General features: G+C 54.3%; 1 protein-coding gene across 1 annotated transcript; it reads left to right on the forward strand.

The window, feature by feature from the left end:
* The first annotated feature begins 268 nt into the window (after nt 1–268).
* On the forward strand, nt 269–21,127 carry ZC3H12D (zinc finger CCCH-type containing 12D). The gene is made up of 6 exons (XM_026505017.4): nt 269–692; nt 9,956–10,095; nt 13,936–14,170; nt 17,153–17,259; nt 18,375–18,523; nt 18,557–21,127. The coding sequence occupies exons 1-6, from the start codon at nt 388–390 to the stop codon at nt 19,193–19,195; spliced, it is 1,575 nt and encodes a 524-aa protein (XP_026360802.1). The 5' UTR covers nt 269–387; the 3' UTR covers nt 19,196–21,127.
* The last annotated feature ends 315 nt before the right edge of the window (nt 21,128–21,442 follow it).

Raw genomic sequence — 21,442 nt, forward strand, 5'->3', positions numbered from 1 at the left:
CATTCCTCTGGCCTGTGCACCAAAGTTCCAAGAGTTGGGTGGTCTGTGCAGCTGCCCTGGGCGCCCCTGGCCGGGGGATCCTTGCGGGGGCCCCGGTGTGGGGTGAAGGGCTCAGAAAGCGCACGAGTAAAAGCAGCATGATTACATCTGTGCTCCCCAACCACACTGAGCAACTGAAAATCCCCAAGGGGACCAGGCAACATGATTTCCTGACAGATAAGGCGGGGAGGGAGCGTGCATAATTTGCCCTCAGTAACCCGACGGCCTCCAGGCCAGGCGGCTCAGAAAACACCTGATGGATGCTTTTTCTCTTTAGCTCATGCCAGCGTGGCTCTGCCAGAAGGAAACCAGGGGCCGGACCCTCACCGGGGGCCCAGCTGGCACAGCATGGAGCGCTCAAGCAAGATGGAGTTCTTCCAGAAGCTGGGCTACAGCCGGGAGGATGTGGTCAGGGTGCTGGGCAAACTGGGCGAGGGCGCCCTGGTCAATGATGTGCTGCAGGAGCTGATCCAGACCGGCAGCCGCCCGGGGGCCCATGAGGGCAGCGCGGTGCCCCTGCTCGTTCCCAGGGGCTCCTGTGCCACCCTGGACTCTGCCCAACGCGGGCCAGCAGCAGAGCTGGAAGAGGACTACGGAGGCCCAGCCAGTTCCTTGCGACCCATAGTGATTGACGGCAGCAACGTGGCCATGAGGTACTTTTCTTCACCCTGTAGCCTCGGGCTGGGAGACCTGTCCCTCTTTTCAGTGGTTTCATCCAAAGAGTCTTGGGGCTAATGGATGGGCCTTTGAATACCCATTCCATCCCTTTGGTAGCTGTGTGGCCTTAAGTAAGTCACTTAATCTCTCCGAGCCTCAGTTTTTCCATCTGTAACCTGGGTATAAAACCTCCCTAGAAGGTAGTTGTAAGAATTGGAGCCACACCAAATGCCTAGGAGGGCACCTGACAACGAGTAAGCATTCAACAAGTGGTTACTGCTATCCTACCAACCCAGAGAGAGGCTCTCTTCTGTGGAGGGCGGCCGGTCACTGGGGAGGAGCCTGGCATGGGGCCTTGGCAGATGGCGGTTTCTCGTCTCGAGTCTCCCTAACCAGCTGTGGGACAGGGAAAGTCATGGCATCTCAAGTTTCTTGCGTGACACAAGCTAACGGATAGCTCTGCTTAGAATCAGATGGGAAAAGGTGCTCGAACAGGAAGCCCTCTCGCGGGGGCTGCTGCTCCGGGGGTAGCTGGTGGTGCTGTGGTTCCCTAGCTGGTCTGCGACGTGTGCCGTGGCCCCTGAACTGCAGAGGCGGTTGTCCATATTTGTGTGTGGGCATCTTTGTGTGTGTCAGTGATGAGAGCCTGACGCCTGTGTGGAGACAATCTCGCAGTCTCAGCCAGGCTCCGCGCGGGGCAAGGGGCAGGTTGTATTCGTACAAGTGCGGTTCTGTACTACGTGCCTCAGTTACAGGCGGGCAAAGGGCAGATCCAGAGGAAATCGGTCCCTCATAGCTGTAAACAGATGACTTCCCGTTTCAAAAGCCGAGCCACTGGTGGGAATTGAGAAGGCCGTGTTACCTGCAGTGCTGAACGAGCTGACAGATCCAGTGGCTTTCCTGGGGGGCTGGGGCTCACTTTGGACTTGGCACTGTAGGACAAGTTTGGAACGGTTCCACCCAAAATGGTCCAGCCCCGGGCACTGTCCCTATGTGCCCGGCTTTGTGTGTCCTGCGAGTGTTGGCTCAAGTTTGAGCCAGCCGGGTCACCCCGGGCTGGTCCTGGGGTCTCTGTAACATCCACACACATGCTCCCATGTAGGTACCCGATGGACCAGCCTATGAAATCCTGCTTAATTCAAGATATCAGGGGGGAGTTGAAAGGGCTTTAAAAAATTTTTAAGGTTCTGAGTGTCCTAGAAAGTCTGAGGACTGTGAGGGGGATCAGGCCTCTGTCTGAGCAGGACGAGCCACCTCTCCTTCTGGACATCCGTAGAAAGGAGATTTTAAAAGTAAAAGGGGATTGCTTAAACTGAAGACTTTTCCATCCCTAAGATTGTGCCAGCTCTGTGATTCCAGATCAAAAGAATGGCTGTGGGCTAGAAGGACTATGTCAGGTGCCACAGGAAAGTGTGGGCAGGCTCTCGTGGGGACCAGACAGTTTTTAGAAATTGTTTTGATAGGGTGGAGTTAGAAGATTTTCTGTTGATGAAAATCTCTGTTCTGCTTGGAATTCAAGCTTAAACTGCGTCTTCTTCTTGTGTGTGACCACGATGTGTCAATGTGTCGCAGGTAAACCCATCTATTCCCACCCCCCACCTCCCACGGTTGTCATCCACTTAACCCCTTCCTGCTCCATCTGTGTGGGTGACAAATGGAAGCCATCACTCAGGCTTGTTATGAAAAGTGAGTCAGAACACTAATGCTTTCACACACTTGCTGCCTAAAAATCATCTCAGTCAACAAGAACATGAATGTCTGTGTGAGGTCTCAGTGTGTGGACGTGTGTGTGCACACGTATGTCCATACGCACACAGACATCCCATCCCTTTCCCGTGCCCCCTGCATCCCTAGTTAGGAAAAAAAGACACATCGCACAGCCGCTAGCTGATGGCTGGGACTTGGTTTGCTCAGAGGCAAGTGTGGGAGACGTCTAGGGTCTGAGGTCCTGCCCCGTCCCCTGCTCCTTCTCCTGCAACATTGTCCTCCTACTGTGTCCTCCAGCCAGAGCCCCCACACGACCTGTGACCCTCAGGCTCTGCCAGGTCCCTGCTGTGAAGGACAGATTTCCATATGGGGCTCACCCTTTAGAGGCAATGGGTAGTTTGAAACCCAACATGGTGTCTAGTTATGATCTGTTGACCTCAAAACTCAGTTAACCTCAGAAACGTGGTTTCTGAAAAGTCTCCTTTCCTGAAGTTTTGTAGCATCAGAGATGTGGCCATTCTCTGCTTTTGAAGAGGCTACGGCTTCATCTGCTGTCTGGCCCTGGAAGAAGTGGGGAAAGACTTAAAAGACAGATTGGAATACATGCCCTCGCTGCCCCGAGGAGCCGTCGAGAGTCCAAAGCTCTGAGTCCTGACCTCTAGCTGAGAGCTGCCCAATAAAACTCCCTTAGATGGTGGAAAGTTCTATACCTGCCCTGTCCATTACGATGGCCACTGGACACATGGGGCTGCTAAGCACTTGGAATGTGGCTATTGTGACCAAGGAGCTGAATTTTAAATTATATTACTTTTGAATTAATTTGAATTTAAATGTAAATAGCCACATGTGATGAGTGCTTGTGTATTGGACTGTACAGATCTGGCTTTTCAGCTGTGTGACCTCGGAGTGAGTCACATGATGTTTTTGAGCCCTGTTTGTACAATTAAGAGGTTGGATGAAATAATAATAATAATGTTAAATGGCTTTTCATCTGTAACGTTCTAGGATTCAAGGTGATCATTTTATGCATGCATGAAACAAATAAATGCATTCTTCTTATAAAGGCATTGCTCTTCTTCTGCAGAGGTTCAGAGAGGGTAGGTAACATGCCCAAGGTCACAGAGCAGTAAGTGCTAGGCTGTGCTGTCAGAGCTCTTTCCAAAGCCCTGCACTTCCCCCAGCACCATGCATTCTTTGGCTTTCCCCTGTCCAGCCTTCGAAAGCATCTCAGGGTTGGAGACTGACCCCATGGACTTCTACTCTGGGGCCAGAGGCTGCCTGTGCTGCCCAGAGCCCTTCCTGAGCAAGATGAGCCCTGACTTGTCTGCTGCAGACAGGATGTGCTGGGCGCCCCACTCCCTCACCAGGGGGCAGGTTCTCTCTGTAGAACCGGTGCCCGGGACGCCCCTCCTGCTGCCGCCTGCCTGTTGGGAACCTGTGATGAGGACAGCGCATGTGCACTGAACCTTGGCTCTGGTGTAGGGGCGCAGAGACTGATTTCCCAGCACAGTCCCCGGATGTTCGGGGGGTGTGGGTGTGCCTGAGCGCGTGCGCACGTTTCCGTACATGAGAGAGGAGGGTGTGAGCTCAGCCCTCGAGGGCTTTGCACTTGACCCCGAAGAAAACGTCCAGCAGGCTTGAACCAGAAGGTGGCTTTCGTGGGCCACGTGGGAAGAGCTGCCCCGCTTCTGCCCCGCCGACCGCTGCCGAGAGCTCCACTTGCCTGGCAAACTCTCGAGTGCCTCCTGTGTTGTGCATTCTGTAGGCAAATGTAGGAAAAGAAAGATTTGAAGGACTTCAGCTTGGGGGAAAACCACCTGATAATTTCACATCCTCTTGCTGTCCCAGACAAGGGTTTCATGTAAATGTGCCCTCACTTGGGGGTGCACAGGGCTTTTTGTTTGGGTTCTCATGTACATTTTTAAACTCTTCGATACCTCAACAGAATCTGGCTTATTCTGGAGTCACAAATCTTCAGTGACGAGAGCTCAGGCCTGCAAGGGGGTGGGGGGTTCATCAGCCCCCTCTCCGTGGGTTACTAGTGGTGGCTGCACTCCCAGCCTGGGGGGTCACACCAGCTTCTGAGCCCCTGAAGTGCCTCTGACCCATGCTGGCTAGGGCTGCACCTGTTTCTCCTTCTCTGAGATGAAGGGGCCCCCTCTCTCAGAGGCCACCCTCTCTCTTCCCCCTGACCTGAGCTGGGGAGAGAGAGCTTTTGGTGAAAAGGCTATAAACTCCAGGTTCTAGGTGTTTGCAATTTAACCTCAAATAAAAAAAGGAGTGGAAAGAGTGGCATGCCTTTACATCTCATGCTCTGAAGGGACCACCACTTCTCTTTTCCTTTCCTCCCACCCCACAACTGCCACCTCACGCTCCACAGGACTGTTCTGCGAGCCACTGACTTCTGCAGAACCTTCTGAGCAAGAGACCACGATACAGTGATGAGCCACGAGGAGGGCTGCTTCCTATAAATGGCTGCATATATACGCCTGTGGCTGCCCCAGGGTAATTGTCCTGCAGACAGAGTTCGTCTCAGGCACCAACCCACTTCCCCTCACCACCCTCCCTTTATTCAAAACCTCCCTCCTCTGTCTCCCTTTCCCAGGGTCTGGCTCTCAGCTTGTGGTCTGAAGAGCTGGTCCACAGTGACTGTTCATAGCGCTAAGGTCCCTCCCCAAACTCCAGCCTTGTAACAGCAGGTGACTTACGCTCCAAAGCAATTGTCTTGATCTCAGGGGCAGAGACTGGGAGGGGCAGGAATACACGGAATAAGAGATGGAGGAGGACCCCACTGATCAGGCTCCGAGATCTGTCATTAGATCAGGGAGTTGGGCACGCTTCTTTGCTTTAGTTTCCTCAAGGGTACGATGGGACGACGGTCACTTCCTCAGGGGCTCATTGTAATGATTGAAGTGCAGAGTGCAAAGTGGCCTGGGACATAGGACAGATACTAAAAATGAGCTCTAAGAAGCAGGACGTCTGTCTTGTTCAGTAGTCTCTGAGGACCCAGCACAGAGCCTCCCCGTAGACGTTCATAAATTGATGTTGAGCGAGTGGAGGGATGCACGAATGCACAGGTGCATTTTTTTTTTTAAGATTTTATCCATTTATTTGACAGAGGGAGAGACAGTGAGAGAAGGAACACAAGCAGGGGGAGTGGGAGAGGGAGAAGCAGGCTTCCCACTGAGCAGGGAGCCCAATGCAGGGCTCAATCTCAGGACCCTGGGATCAGGCCCTGAGCCGAAGGCAGACACTTAACGACTGAGCCACCCAGGCACCCCAACAGGTGCATTTCTGTCTGTGTGCCGAGTGGTGCAGTCCTAGGGGAACCGTGGCTGCTTTCTTGCCCGACTGGGAGCTCTGCCGGCTCCTAGAGAGAGACCCCCATATGGCGAGAAGGTGGTCCCTGCTTGTGGCTTCAATCCTGCCATGGCCCCAGGGCTTTCTGTGGTCAGAAATAGGGCAGCCATAATGGGGTTTTGAGGTTGGTAAAAAAAAAAAAAAATGTGGCAAAGATTGAACAATGACAATCTTCACATCTCAGAAGAGACCAGAAGACTCAGAGGAGTGGTTGGGGTGGGGCGTGTGGGAATCCAGTCCAGGAAAACAACAGACCTGAATGAAAACCCTTCGTTGCAGAGACACCAGCTTAGTGATTCTAGGGTTTAGTCCCTGACTTTCCTTGCCCGGAGTCAAAGGTGGAAGAGAGAGCACATCTTAAGGAGGGAAGAAAGGCTATGGGCAGATGCATGCTTGTTCCATCTTCTCCTGGACTTAATGATATCTGTTGCCCTTTGGAAACTCTTGGCTAAGGGTCCGCCATCTTGGAGTCTTGTGTCAGAGAGGCCATGAGACTGGTTTTGTTGCATGAAGCCGATGGTAGCACCATTCCTCAGTTTTTTTCTTCCTGAACTCCTCAACTACCAATCCCTTCCCCTCCACATGCCCCCATCAGGGCCACTGCAGGCTGTGGTCCTGCCCGTCATCACCAGGACTCATCACCCTGCTCACCTTTGCCTCTTCAGAGGGATTGGGTTCAGCCCCATCACTGAACGTGCCCCCACCAACCAACCACCTACCCATCAAAGGTATATAGTCATACAAACTGATGGGGAGTCGCGGAAAAGAGAGCACTCGAGACACCATTTTAAAAGAATCGTGGCAGTGATATGTTTACTCGAGAACTGACGGAGGGTAGCCTTCATTGCAGCCGACAGAGGCATGTTTGGGGGTGGGGTGTCATGAGCTGTTCACATTCCCGCTTCAATGTGCACAGAAAATAGACCTTCTTTTCCAGGATAGATACAATCTCTTCCCTACCTGCTTAGCTAGTGGAGAGGGCAAACCTAAACTTAGCAATGTGGTATCTCAGTGTCTTCTGGATCTGCCTTCTGGATGAGTTGGGGTTCATGTTTCCTCTCCCTCCCCTGCTCTTCTCCCAAATGGCATCTGGAGGCTTTGAGACCTGATGTTGGCTGCGAGAGGGGGCTCTGGGACCCTCACTGGGCTCTGTTAAAGAGTGGCTGGTCTGGCTTGGCCTGGCTTCCAGAAGGGTCAATGGAGAAAGGTCATTGGTCCCATTTGGCCTTTTGGAACACCATACCAGCTTACAGTTCTGCCCCCTTACAGGGGCCTCTTTGTCCCTCTGCAGGCCTCAGACCATCCACCAGGCCTGGGGGCCTGCGAGGGATCCAGGGGTATTGCTTCCAGTTCACCGGTGTGCCCCTTTCCTCCAAGGCAGCCCCGCAGCCGTGGGATGCTGCCCCTGCTAAAACCAGGATTTCCGAGAGAGGCTTGTGACCTGCCTGGTCTGCGCTGGGAGACTAGCCTTCGGCCTCCTCTTCACACCCATCCTGATGTTTCTACCCCTCCTGCTCCCCTTTTGGCTCAGGCGGGAGCAGGTGGGGGATGCAGGGGTGAGGACCCTGTGAAGGACCTCCTCTTTCTCCCATCGCCTTTCTTTTCTCAAGTTCCGCTGGGGCAGAGGGACGTGCTGTCCACTTCCTCTTCCCTTCACCACAGACACTGACATTTTTTCTCCTTACTGTTTGCATCAGCCTCCCAGTGCGGCCTCCGTGGCCAGAGGGCTGTTTTCTCTAAACAGGAAGACACTACTGATGTAGGACGCAAGGCCTGGTTCCTGATCTGTCCCTGGAGCCGAAGCAATTCCGAATTCTCATTCAGGATCTCCACAAAGCCTGACTTGCAATGCTCCTAATGAGTGTTTCTAAAGACTCCCGTTTTTCTCTTGCAAACCTGGACCTATCCTGACCCTTCTGAGAAAAGAGCAGGAGAGGCCATGCCCCGAACAAAGCTCAGCATGAAAATCTGGCACATTGTCCTTGTTTGGATATAGGCGGGCTGCTGCGGACCAGGCTTCTCGCGGAGGGGTGTCACGGGGACACTAGGCTCTCTGAGAACCCATACAACTCTCCCCTTTGCTCCCTCCCCATGCGCCAGTCACTCTGTTCTCTCTTTGGCCCCTGGACATGCCGAGCTTTTCCTGTGTTGAGGTCTTTCCAGCCAGCTCTTCCCCTTGGGCTGTTCCTCCTCCAGCTGCTCGCGGGACCTGTGTCGTCTTCTTCTTCTTCTTCTTTTTTTTTTTTTTTTAAGATTTTATTTATTTACTTGACAGAGAGAGAGAGAGCAGAAGCAGGGGGAGCAGCAGGCAGAGGGAGAAGCAGGCTTCCCACTGAGCAGGGAGCCTGATGCAGGATTCGATCTCAGAACCCTGGGATCATGACCGGAGCCAAAGGCAGACGCTTAACCGACAGAGCCACCCAGGCATCCCAGGTGCCGTGTCTTCTCAGCCACTCATGTATCCAACAGATTTTTACCGACCTGCTACAAATCACTGGGCACTGTGCTAGGTGCTGGGCATTCAATGGGGAGCAAAAGGAGCTTGTGATTTAGACAGGGGGAAACCCGTTCATCCTATGAGGGGGTGTCATCCTTCAACTGTGATTAGTCCCCTGAGGACTTGTAATAGGGGGCGGACGTAGGGACGAAGGTGAGATCTGAAGGAGAAGAAGGCGTGGACTGGGCCGAGAGGAGAAGAAATATCTGGTTCAAAGGTCCTATGGTAGGAGTGGGGAAGGTGTCTGGCCAGGATGCCAGGCGGCAGGCAGTGAGGTGGCTGGGCTGGAAGCAGAGCAGAGAGTGACCTCATCTTGGGGCCAGGCTGAATCGCACCAGGGCTAAGTCTGATTCTGCAATCTCATTATCTCAAGTCTATCCACTTGTCTCCCTTGCCAGTAAGGCACCACTGACATGCACAGACTCAGTCTGAAGGATGTTTTCAGACTTCATGGGTCCCTCCAAGCAGCACCCGGCCGTCTCCTTCCTGTGGCTTGCAAATGCAGGACTTTTCTAGTTTACTTCCTTGTGGCCTGATAGACCCTTTCTGTCTCTTCTGTGAGATTGCCCTACTCTCCCCATAACCAGCTACTAAGTCCCACAGCACCCCCAGACCCATCTTCCAGCCCTCTGGCTCTCCCTCCAGGGAGCCAGGCCATTCTCTCCATGCCGTGGCTCCAGCCGGTGCGTAAGCACAGACGGCCTGCTGTGTTCATCGCCCAGAACTGTCTTCTGGACCCCAGCTGTGTACTTAGTGTTTCCACCCAGAGGTCGCAGAGGCTTCTCCCACTCAGTGTGTGTCCATGACAAACTTTCCCCCCAAACCCTGTCCTCCTCCAGAACTCCCAGTCTCAATGAGAAGCCCACCAGCTACACAAGCCAGAGATCAGGAAGCCTCCTCAGTGCCTTCTTCTCCATCACCCTGTATCCCATCAGTCACCACATTCTGGAGTTTTTCCCCTCTAAATATCTCTCAGGTTCACCTACCCTTCTCCCTTCGCCGCCACCACCCACGTGGTCCATGCACCATCCAGTTTCGCTGTGATGACTGTGACAGCTTCCTAACCGGGGCCTCGCCCGCACCTTGCTCCCTTCCAACTTAGCATCCTCTGAGCTTTTGGAAACATACCCACGACCGTATCACATCACATCGCATGGACGCCCCAGTCTTCAAATCCTTCTGTGGCCTCTCATTCCTCTTAGGACAAGGAAGTTTTCAGGAAGGCACGCAAGGCCCTGCCTGGTCTCGGGCCTCCTCTCACACTGCTCTCTCTTTCCTGCCACCGTCAACTTCAGTTGCATTTGTGGGGCACGTTGGGCTCCGTACTTGGACTTGGGGAGTCCCATAACACATTTACACCCCTCTCTTAGGGTAAGAGTATTCTGCAACTGGCTACTCCCCTCCACCCTGTGTTGATCCTTATTGGCTTCAGGTGAAAAGGGGGGTCTTGTCTCTTCATCCTGAGAATGTACTTCCCTTGGAGCCCAGGCCCCTCCCTGTATACATCCTGTCACAAGCTGCATGGTGCCAGGTAAAGGATACATTTTTTTTTTTGCAAAGAGCGAACTATTTTTAAAATGCAGATTTTCCTGATTCCCTTTGGTGATAAGACGGTGATTCAGGATGTTCCCAGGGGAAATCAGCCTTCAGGACCCTTCCTGTGACTGTACAGATTTGTTTGTTTTCCCACTGCAGCCATGGAAATAAAGAAGCCTTCTCGTGCCGGGGAATCCAGCTGGCTGTGGACTGGTTCAGGGACAGAGGACACACCTACATCAAAGTTTTTGTCCCATCCTGGAGGAAAGACCCGCCACGATCTGACACCCCAATTAGAGGTACGCTGGAGCAGAGAGATGCTCAAAATTACTATACACCTTTCCGTGGCAGGTCCCCGGTTACAGTCAGTTATCTACTTAGCTATTTGTGGGATAACGTCTGTCTTTCTCACTGGACGATAAGCTTCTTGAAAGCACTGACTGTAGATATCACTGCTGTTGCATGAATCTAGCATGATATCTGGCGTGTAGTAGGTCCTCGGTTGAATAGATGAATAAACAAATTATTTCGTCTTTCAGTGTGAATGATTAAGTCCCCGAAATAATTGTGTGCAGAGGGAGAGGGAGAAGCAGGCTTCCCGCTGAGCAGGGAGCCCAATGCGGGGCTCGATCCCAGGACCCTGTGATCAAGACCTGAGCCAAGGGCAGATGCTTAACAACTGAGACACCCAGTTTCAGCCTTTTAACTGAGAGCTTTTGGTGTTGTGTTTAATTCTATCAGTGTCACCAGTTACTGATCTTCTCTTTCAGATTCTCTGCCTTTCTTTCTTAAATGAAACGATACTCTTGTCTTAGGGATGTAGAATCTGGTGACTATTTCTATAGTAATATAGACTTTAAAAAGTTCTCTTAAGTTCTGTGAATCCTATTTTTTTTTCTGGGGCCAGTTCTCTTTGTTCACCCTCCTCTCTCTCTCCTCTCTCTCTCTCTCTCTCTCTCTCTGCATATATGTCTGTGCTGTTATGTCTTCTCAAAAGTCTAGTGATTGTTCGGTGACCAGTTTTTATTTGCAAATGAAGAGCCAGGTTGGTTAGATACATATCTATGTGATTTCCTTGTGTTTTCTCTCCTGGCATGTAGATCTTTCCCAGAGTGGCAGGGCTGACCATCAGATTTCACTTGGGCTTACTTACCTGTCTGCAGTGGGCGGGTGGCTGGGCAGCCCAGCCCATGCTCACTGCAATGCCACAATGATGATGGTTTTACTCTAGGAGGTCAAAGGCCACATGGGAACCTCCCCCTTCCTAGTGATGCCTCACTTTCCTTATAGTGGTAAAGTTAGGGAAAGGGTTGATGCAGCTGCCCCATGAGTAGCCCTCACCCTGACTTCTGCCCTCCTCCCACTCCCTCTCTATGGGCCTGAATGCTCTGGGCCTTTGCAGGAGAATGGCACCCCCTCCACTCAGCCTTCTTTTTTTTTTTTTTTTTTTTTAAGATTTTATTTATTTATTTGACAGAGATAGAGACAGCCAGCGAGAGAGGGAACACAAGCAGGGGGAGTGGGAGAGGAAGAAGCAGGCTCCCAGCAGAGGAGCCTGATGTGGGGCTCGATCCCATAACGCCGGGATCACGCCCTGAGCCGAAGGCAGACGCTTAACCGCTGTGCCACCCAGGCGCCCCACTCAGCCTTCTTTTTAATAGTTTCTTTTTATTATTATTTTTTTTATTATTTTTTAAAGATTTTATTTATTTGAGAGAGAGGGAGAGATAGCAACAGAGAGAGAGAGAGAGAGCAAGAGTGGGGAGGAGAGGGAGAAGGCTGCTCCCCACTGAGCAGGGAGCCCAATGTGGGACTCAATCCCAGGACCCTGAGACCATGACCTGAGCCAAAGGCAGCCATTTAACTGATTCAGCCATCCAGGTGCCAATTCTGGGCTGTGGCTCCCTATGTGCTACGGGGTCAATATGGTTTCCTGGTTTGCTGCTCTCCTGGTTTCATTGCTGTCATCCTGGGTTTGCTGCCGTTCCGTGGCCCATTTCAGTGTGATTATGGACTCCCTCCCTGTCGTCTACATCTTCACTGCCACTTCAATGGAATCATGAGAAGGAGGTGGGGATAAATACTTGTGTTCGGTTCTTCACCAGGAACCAGTTACCCCAAATCATTCTTTACTGGCTGAACATGGCGAATGGTGGCTCTCAGCAGTTGTGTAATTTTTAAATGCAGTATGGGTAACGGGTAGGGAAATCACTTTGGGGTAGGGAAGGAGTTTTTACACAAGTCACAACAAGCGCAGAGCTTCAGGGGAAAGATTCATAAATTTGACTGCATTAAAATAAAAGCTTCTGTTCATTAGTGGATACCACAAAAACAAAAAAATGAAAAGACAAGCCTTGAACTGGGAGAGGCCATCCATCGCACATTCCTGATGAACGATTACCATCCAGAATCTATAGAGAGTTTCTCCAAATTAATAAGACAAAGACAAAGGACCAACAGAAAGATGAACGAAAGCATGAATAGGCCTTTCACTGAAGAGAAAACAGAAATGGCCAATAAACACATGACAAGATGCTCAATCTCATTAGTATCCGAAGAAATGCAAAATAAAACCACAATAAGAGGCCACTGTACGCCCACCCAATGGGCAAAAAGTCAGAAACCTGAAAATGCCAAGCATTGACAAGGTCTTCTAAAATGCTGCGTTGGGTAGTAACTTATACCCACTTTGGAAAACAATTCGGCATTGTCTTGGAAAGTGCCTTTCCCTACAACTCAGCACCATCACTCTTAGAGGTCCTCCCTGGAGAAATCCTTGTACTTCTGTTCCCAGAGACTTACGAGCAGAACCACAGCAGTGACCCTACGGCCACGGCCCAACCTCCCCAACACAACGTTGAAGGGAGAAAGCAAGTCCTCGAGAATGTGTACCCACGATTCCATTTGTGTGAAGTCCAGAGGGTCCTAACCACATTAGAAATAGTCATTTGGGGGGATGGATACATACACAATTTTAAAAATGAAAGGAAGGGAATTATAAACATCACGTTCTAAACATTGGGCTACGTTGAGGGGAGCCGCAGAGTGGGGTGGCCAATGGGGTCCCGGAAGCATGGCCGCACGCGAGTCCTCTACGGGAGTGCTGCACAGGTAAACGTATGCTGGTACCCTCTGTGCGTTATGTACTTTTTAGAAGTCTGGAAACCATGTCATGCGGGAAAGGGTGTCGATTTGAGAGAAGAAACAATTCGTGAAATACATGCCGGTGCTTCCCCAAGTCTGAGTAACTGTTATCGGTAGGAGGGATTTTCTTTGCAAGCCTCCAAAGGCAAAACTCGGGTCAAAGAGGAGACTTTCCAGGGACGTGGACTTGAGCTCCCGTAAGAGACCTTGCGGGACGTGATACACGTTCGGCTCCTCACCAGGCTGCACAGGACCTGTCGCCCACACGAGCTCATCCAGTGTACTCACAGACACCGAGGACGTGAAGGAGGAGTTACCGTCCTCATTTTATAGTAAATGCAAACTCTGGTGTTCAGAGAGGGATGGGGTACCTAAGAGCTGGCGCTGAGACCGGAACCCAGGTTATAGATTCTTACCCCCAGACCCCACCTATGATGCTCTTGTGTCCTTCAGAGCTGTGTTATGCTCTACCCTGAAGGCGTCCCAGGCTGATGCCTATACCATGCGGAAGAAAGACAGTGGCTCTGAGCTACGGGCCAGGCAGGAGCCTTCCAGGTGGATACAAGTCTTCTAGTAACTTCTAAGGCATTGCCAGGATTCCAGTTACAATGTGAATGTCTTTCTCCAGACCGTGTCTTGTGTCTAGTGTGGTAGGCGCATTATGTCATGTAACCATCAAAAGGACAAGAGCTATGGCTTCACTCTGCCTTCTAGAGTGACTCTCCCTTCTTAAGTCCTGTTCTCGGGACTTCCGTTGTGACTTGGGCAGGACAGAAGCCAAGAGTCCCCTTGATCCCAGGCTGCGGGCCCGTGCCTCTCCAGACCTCCCTGCTCCTTGTCTGCCAGGCGGGGCCGCTGGTGGGGGAGGAGGGAGTTGGCTCGAGAGGCTCCCCGAGCGGCCGAGCGTGCCGGGTGATGTGAGAATGGTTTTAGGGGTGGGAGCCTGGCCCCGGAAGCTTCTACAGCCTGTCTCCCGCCCGCCCTGTGGCCCCCAGAGCAGCACGTGCTGGAGGCGCTGGAGAGGCAGGCGGTGCTCGTGTACACCCCGTCCCGCAAGGTGAACGGCAAGCGGGTGGTCTGCTACGACGACCGCTACATCGTGAAGGTGGCCTACGAGCTGGACGGGGTCATCGTCTCCAACGACAACTACCGTGACCTTCAGAGCGAGAACCCCGAGTGGAAGTGGTTCATTGAGCAGAGGCTGCTCATGTTCTCCTTCGTCAATGATCGGTATGTGGCGGCTCAGGGGGTCCTTGGCCGGGGGTGGGGGCTGGGGCGACCGGCCACTCCAACCAGCCTAAGCCAGGGTGGGGGGCTTGCAGTCACGGGCACACCACACCAAAGCAAAGGGCACCCAGCCCTGGAGATGGAGCCCACCCGAAGTCACCCACTCTCCCTCCCGGGCCGCAGAACCTCTCCCTGTCCCCCTGGGTCTCCTCTCTTTCGTGACCACCTTTTCCCAACTGTCCATGACCCTTCTGTTCCCATGCCCACACGTGGCTGACCTGGCACCGAGTTGCCCACAGGTGGGCAAAGCACGGGCTGGGGCACCATCAACGTGTTGCTTTTATTTTTAAGCACTTACTAGTGCAAGTAAGTAAGAGCACCGGAAGGGTCATCATGGGGAAAATCTGAACTTCGTTGTGCTTCCACTCACTTATTTAATGTTTATGTCTTTTTTTGAAAGTTTCGTCTTACATATGGGAGTCATCTCTTCTCTGGGGTTGTGGATATCTTAGAATTGAGTCTGTCTCAATACCTGTTGGTTGAAATTTTCAAGAGAATCTAGTTGGTTCTTCTGTCCCCTAGGTTGGTTCCCCTGGGTCAGGTCCACCCTGAACCAACCAGCTATAGCCGGGGGAGGGCCATGTCAGGGACGCAAGGCATGAACCCATTAGCAGGTGCGAGGGTTCCCGGACGGAGCTAAGGCGGGGAGGAAGCATGGCAGACGTCCTCAGGCGTGCTAAAGGCGTAGGCCAGGAGCCCGGCAAGGTGGGCATGGGTCTGAGGCTAGCACAGGCTGGGCGGAGGTGGGGCGGGCCCAGCAAGCCGGGACGTCACTCCCACTTCAGTTTCTGTTCCAGGCAATGATAGATTCATTCTCCTTCTGGGCTCTAGGACTGGCCTTTAGAAATGTGATTTAAAAGCAGCTCCCAACTCTGTGAGGACAGGGACTGTATGCGTCTTGTCGGCCATGGCCCAGCAAGCCTGGCACATCGCAGGCCCTGAAGAACTAGTTGTAGATGAACGAGTGAGTGAGCCCGTGAGGGAGTGGCCATGGGGAAGGGAGGATGGGGGCAGGTGACAGGTCGGCTGGGTCAGGCCAGTTGCACGCCGCAGACCAGCGCCTGGTCTCGAAGCCCGGCGGGCAGCGCGGTGTGCTGCGGAAAGCTAGGGCCTTGCAGGCAGCAGGTGAGGGTCCAAATGGAGGCTCTGCCGTTCGTGGGCTGTGTGTCCTGGGGGAAATCCTTCAATCTCACCGAACTCCATGCTCCTCACCTTGAGTTAACCACACTTGGAATAACCATACTTCTGTCTGCGATGGTTGTGAGGGCTAGGGAGAACTGTACCCCGTAAGAGGTAGCACGTACTTTCAGGCCACGCCAGGACACGCTTGCCCTGACTCCCACCCTCCTAAGCCCCAGAGCAGATGCTTGCAAGCAGCTACCCCCCAGTAGCCCCCATGGTCATGTGCACATACTCAAGGCCAGTGGTTCCCTCTACCCAGCTCAGGCCCAGAGAAATCTGGCAAGTCTGATAACAGTGGGTTCCAGAAAATCCTCACTGAGGTCTGATGGATCATGGCTGCCTTTGGCCTGGCGACAGCCCGGGGCCCTGGCCAAGGCCTTTTGACGCACTGGCTTCTGCTAAGGGCCTGCCAGAAGGTCCCTCGGCTGCCAGAAGGCAGAGCCTGCCTGCCTGCCGTGGGTGAGGACGCCTGCCCCAGTGCCACGGGCACGTCCATAGGGCCCTCTTGGCCCTGCTCGCCGTGGCCGAGGCCTGGCGGAGAGCAGGAGGTGAAGCCTTTGGGAACCTCTAATAACCGCAGTGGGCGGCTCCCCAGATTCTTGGTCAGAGCCCAGCTGGGAGAAGCTGGCTGTGTAGCTGGGATCTGAGCCACGGAGGCTGCCTGGGACTGGGGACTGCTGGTTCTGGGCTGGCCTGGTGTACGTGGTCTGCACCGCAGACTCAGGATGACCCCTGACTCTCAGAGGGACACCAACCCATTAAAAACAGGCCCCCCATGTAGGATCCACAACTCCTAGCGGAACCTTTGTATGACCTGGAAGTGTCTCCTGAGAACAAAAGTATTCACAGAAAAAGATGGATGACAGTAAAGGAGGGGAGCCTTCCTTCCAAGGCACGTCTCCCCCTCTGAGCTGTGGGTGCGCTGAGGATGCATTCCCTTCCTTGAGACTTAATGCCAGGGAGACCGGGAAGGGGCAGAAAGGGGGCAGGGTGGTATCCGAGAACAGGGCTGGGGGCAGGCGGCCCCACAAGCTGAGACCAAACCCAGTGCCCCCTGGGTTTTCGGAGGAGGGGCTGGGCCTGTGCTGAGGCTCTGTGCGCCCGCAGCACCTGCGAGCTGCTTCTTCACTGGCTCCCCAGCTGGCGTCTCAAACTCAATTAATATTTATCCCCCGCCGGCCTAGGTCCAGAGCTGCGGGGCCATGCAGGAGAAGTGGGACCTGAGCATGGGCGCTCACAGGCCACATCTGTTTGTAGCCCTGGGCGGTCTCGGCCCTTCTGTTCAGGACAGGGGGAAAGCAGCTTAGAGTCGCTTTCAGACCAGGGCCCAGGGGAGCCCTAGAGCAAAGATGCTTCCATTATAGCGGGTAAAAACCACCTGGGGAGTTGTTACAATGCAGGTTCCTGAACCACCTGAGCGTTCGTGAAGCAGGACTTGGGTGAAGCCAGGAGCCTGCCTTCTGAAAGGTGTTGCTAGCTGATTCTGGCGCTGCTGGAGATGCTCCCCAAGAGGCCTGCGGTGGCTCTCCTGAGATCCGTGCTCTGCTCCTCCCGGGGTCCTGTTCTCAAATGCGACACCCCCTGCCCCCCGGGGTGGGAGAAGTAGCCCTGCACGGGGAGCCCATGCCAACACGAGGCCCGGTGCTGCGATTCTGGCTCTGGCTGGCTTGGGCCTGCTTCCCATACAGGTGCCAGGGTGAGTTTCTGTGGGTTCTGCAGTTGCCCCCCTGTGCTTGTTTACAGGTTCATGCCTCCAGATGACCCCCTGGGCCGCCGGGGACCCACCCTGAGCAACTTCCTGAGCAGGAAGCCGAAGCCCCCAGAGCCATCCTGGCAGCACTGCCCCTATGGTGGGTAGCACCCCACGCCCCGAGATCCCGGGTCAGGTCCCGTGTCGGGGCAGCACAGGGCAGAGTCCGCAGCCTGTGTTCTAGTCTGGGTTCCTCTCCTAACTAGCTGTGTGACATTGGAGATCTAACTGAACGTCTCTGGTCCACATGTGCTGACAGGATTATTGTAAAGATGAAGTGACATCCTTTGCGAGGGCCAGAGGCAGGGATCACACACAGAGCAAAGTCGTATCCAGGAAGCCCGGAGGTGGTGTGTAGCCCCAAGCTCCACCTCCTCAGTCCCTTCACCTGGCACTCTGGCACCTTGGGTCTGCGTCCTGCCCCGCCACCCCCCCCACCCCCATCCCTTCACGGACTTTGGTCAATGCTATCCATTATGAATTAAGGACTTTATCCTAGAGCACTTCTAGCCAGCTCTTTTCACTAACGCTTGGGTGAGTTTGTTTTTTTGTTTCACATCCCCAGGTTTTGTTTCTTGTGTCCATAGAATTTTAAAAAACCTTAGGTGATATTCAAAGTCGTTTCTTGGTGGAATTAAGGTGACCACACATACAGTCAGGTTGGCTCATCTTGCTCCCATTCTCTCCCAGCAGTGTCCAGGTTTGGGCGATAAATTACAGGATCACCTCTATTAGAACCACCTGGAGGGAGGGAGCGGGCATGGTTAGAAGGAATGAGGCCAATGGTGGAAACTGAGGCAGAACTGGAAGTGCAATCTTTTGCCTCGAGCACCTGCTCTCCACCCTATCCCCGAGGCTGGCCCTATCCACAGGGCCCCTGGGGAAGTGGAGGTCGAAGGTCATTGGACCTAGAGGTTTGGTCTCAGTTCCTGGCCAAAGGGAGTTTCCATACCGCCAATCTCCCGGCCTGACACTGAGATTACTGGGTCCAGCGCCCTACACAACGGGGGGGGGGGGGGGGGGCGTACCACACCCTCACCCATCTAACCCGGCCCCCCCCACCCCGGCACTTCTCCCCACCTCGTCCTGCCCAATCCTGCAGTGGGCCGGAGGAACGTCCAAGAAGGACCGCGCGCCCCCCCACACCCCAGCCCCACACAGCCTCTCCCTTCCGAGGTCTCACCCCGCCCTCTCCTCCTCCCCCGCCCCTTCCAGGCAAGAAATGCACCTACGGCGTCAAGTGCAAGTTCTACCACCCGGAGAGGCCGCACTTGGCGCAGCTGGCGGTGGCCGACGAGCTTCGCGCGCAAACGCGGGCTTGGCGGGGCGCCGGCGCGGAGGCGGAGCGGCGGCGGAGCGTGCGGGTGGCGGCGGCGGCGGCGGCCCGGGCGGAGCAGGGCGGCCCCCGGGGCGTTCCCGCCGCGACCTGGACGGGGACCCCGGAGCCCGGCGCGCTCAGCCTGCCCTCGGCGCGGCCGGCGGCCGACGTGGCGGCGCTCGAAGGCAGCTTCTCGCGGCTCGCCTTCAGCGACGAGCCGGGGCTCCTCGGGGCGCCCCCTCGGGACGCAGGCCTCACGCCCCGGCCGCGCCGTCCGGACTGGGGGGCGCCTGGGGCCTCGCCGTCCCCGGCAGCCCTGCCCGGCCTCCCGAGCCCCCAGGCCCCGTCCGGCCCGCAGCTCGGGCCGCGCGGGGGGCACGGCCCCGGGGCCCCGCACGGTGACGTGCTCCCCCAGCGCAGACGGCCCGCCGACGCGCGCGCGCTCCCACCGGCGGCCGGCCGGTTCCTGGGCCGCTCGGCCTGGGCGGAACGCGGCTGGGGCGACGGCGCCTTCGGGGGACCCTCGGGCTCCGCGCCTCCCTCCGCTGCCGGCGAGGTGGACGCGCGCGGGCGGGCGCGCATCGCGCTCTGCAGCATCTTCCCGCCGCACCAGGTGGACAGCGTCATGGCCCTGTTCCCCGAGCACTCCGACGTCACCAGGCTCATCCTTCTCATCCAGAAATTCCAGAGGGCTGGTGCGCCTGGGGGGAAATCCTAAGGAACTCATCCGAGCCACCACAAGTGATGTCCCAGTGTTGCCTTGCCACTTGGGCAGGGCCGGTTGTCAGGCTATTCCTGGGGCGAGCCACTTTGCAGCCCCCTTTTCTTTCCAGATGGTCAGGGAAGCCAGCTTCCTCACGCGCAGCCGGGCCCGTGGTGGCACCTGACCACCCTCACTGACACTGCAGGGCTTGCTGCTGGGGGTCCATAAGGTTGCCCCCTTCCGTGGAGGGAGTGATCTCTTCCGTCTATAAGACTACACGTCCCATGACGGCTCCAAGGGTTTGTCCAGAACACTCCATGGCTGTTTTGTCAAGCTGCAGTTGGGATCCACAAGTGGGTCACAGGAGCAATTTAATGGGTCACACCAGAAAGAGTGGCATGGGAAATCTCAGAGCGCACTCCACATAACCTAGCCGGGTATGAAACTCCTGCTTGTCAGCCACAGGCGGGTGCACCTGGCTACCCTTGGTAGCCGAGTCAACTTGATGTGGGTCATGGGCCAGAGTTTGAAAAATCCTGGTAAATGGCCTTGAATTTTATTGTATCAAATCACTTTTGAAATATGTAGTCAGTTGGTTGATGGAGGTTTTGGCATCTGGAGGTTTTCATATGGGCTGTTTCTTACCTCCTGAGGGGAACTTAGAGTTCTAGCCTGATGCATGGGCTCCACCTGTCACTCTGAGACTGTGGCTGTGCCGGTCTGTGGAGGCAGGGCAGGGGCACGGTGTCCTGACAGTCTGTCCCTGAGGCTGTCACCCCCTACACGCACACACAAACCCCACTTGACTCAGGCCTAAGCATCCCGTGTGATTCAGCCGTCCATCAGGGCATTTTCTACCATGGGTCCTCTACTGGCTGAGCTTTCTAAGCCACACCTCATACATGAGCCAAGGCCCAGTGAGTCAGGCCTTGTGCCCAGAAACCTCGAGGTGGGTCAGTGAAGAGCTGAGCTGAGCCTCAGTCATGGAAGTTTATTGCCCCCTTCCACCCTTGCTGTTTCTTCCAGCCAGCTGCTGCTTTGACTTTTGGGGCAGAGGGACCCACCCATTTGCAATGGACAAGAAATGAGACCGTGCTTCCAGAGGGTGGACCCTGCATCCTCCGGGAGTCCCAGCATCTCTAGGGGGCACCCACCATTCACTCCGGGTTACAAGCCCAGCTGTACAGGTCTTGGCTCATTTGCTCATGAGGGCCCTTGGTGGCTGGGCTATCGGGGAGAGTGTGAGGCACCTCCCAGTGGAAAATTAGCTCCAACCCCTGAAAGTTTCCTGCAGACTGGTGAGTGCCAAGGGAAACTCTTCTCAGTGCATCACTCAGCTGTGTGCATTGTCGGCACAGGCCAGGGTGCAGACTGGGAGAGTCGCCTTCCAGCCCTCTAATTCATGGAAAATGCTGCAGCGGACATAGAGTGACCTTGTGTCTCCCTGTGACCCCTCTCATCTTTTAAAACCAGCTTCTAAGCATGCTTCAGCCAGATCTGTTCTTTACGCCTTTTTTCCAAAGAGGACACTGCACCCACAGTTGTATCTTATTATTTGGGCACCTCAGTCCTGAAGAGGGTCCACTCTTTCTAGATAAATTGAATATCCTTCCTGGTGTTTTTGTCTTATGTTAGAGCTGCTTTTGTCTCTCTGATCTGTCTCCTGATGAGGAATGGTTGCACGGCTGACTTACAGTTGGAAATGTTTAAACTGCTTCCTTTGAGGACAAGTTTGAGTTTTAGTAAGCTGTAAAGCTATTTTATTTGGTTCACTGTGATTCAGACAAGCACAAAAACAAGTGAAGAGACAGCACATTTCGGTGTAATCCCCTTTGGAATCTTTTCCAAAGTATTCGTATGTCTTTATGACACAAAACGTGGATGGACGGGTGAGTGAAATGGTCCTGGTTGCATAACTGTTACATGATCCAAAAATAAATCACTTTTATCCACACCTGGGCTCCCTGTTACCAGATTGTATATCATTTTCTCCCATGTCGGCTTCTCCCCTTAGGTCAGGTTTTCACGTTAAATATTGTGGGTGTGAAGACTGATGTTATGGCTGCTTTATGTAGTGTTATTCCTCTCTTGGGGGTGAAGAGGCTGGCGTCCACCTTTTCCAGGGGAGGCAGCGAGGCCCAAGGCGAGGATGTGCCTTTGCTGGATGTTCACGGGCTGCCTGTCTGTTTGCCAGACTGTGAAAACCCTCACTACAGACCCACAAAGCAATCTCATAAAACCACTCTTCTTGTGACAACTTGC

The sequence above is a fragment of the Ursus arctos genome, unplaced genomic scaffold, assembly GCF_023065955.2.
Source record: "Ursus arctos isolate Adak ecotype North America unplaced genomic scaffold, UrsArc2.0 scaffold_13, whole genome shotgun sequence".
Classification (NCBI taxonomy): domain Eukaryota; kingdom Metazoa; phylum Chordata; class Mammalia; order Carnivora; family Ursidae; genus Ursus; species Ursus arctos.

What these genes read in the sequence shown, in the direction of transcription:
- ZC3H12D (XM_026505017.4), top strand. Translation starts at nt 388, where the DNA reads ATGGAGCGCTCAAGCAAGATGGAGTTCTTCCAGAAGCTGGGCTACAGC. An exon ending in TTCTCCTTCGTCAATGATCG is followed by an intron (nt 14,171 to 17,152) that starts GTATGTGGCGGC and finishes GCTTGTTTACAG; the next exon opens with GTTCATGCCTCCAGATGACC. An exon ending in CTGGCAGCACTGCCCCTATG is followed by an intron (nt 17,260 to 18,374) that starts GTGGGTAGCACC and finishes CGCCCCTTCCAG; the next exon opens with GCAAGAAATGCACCTACGGC.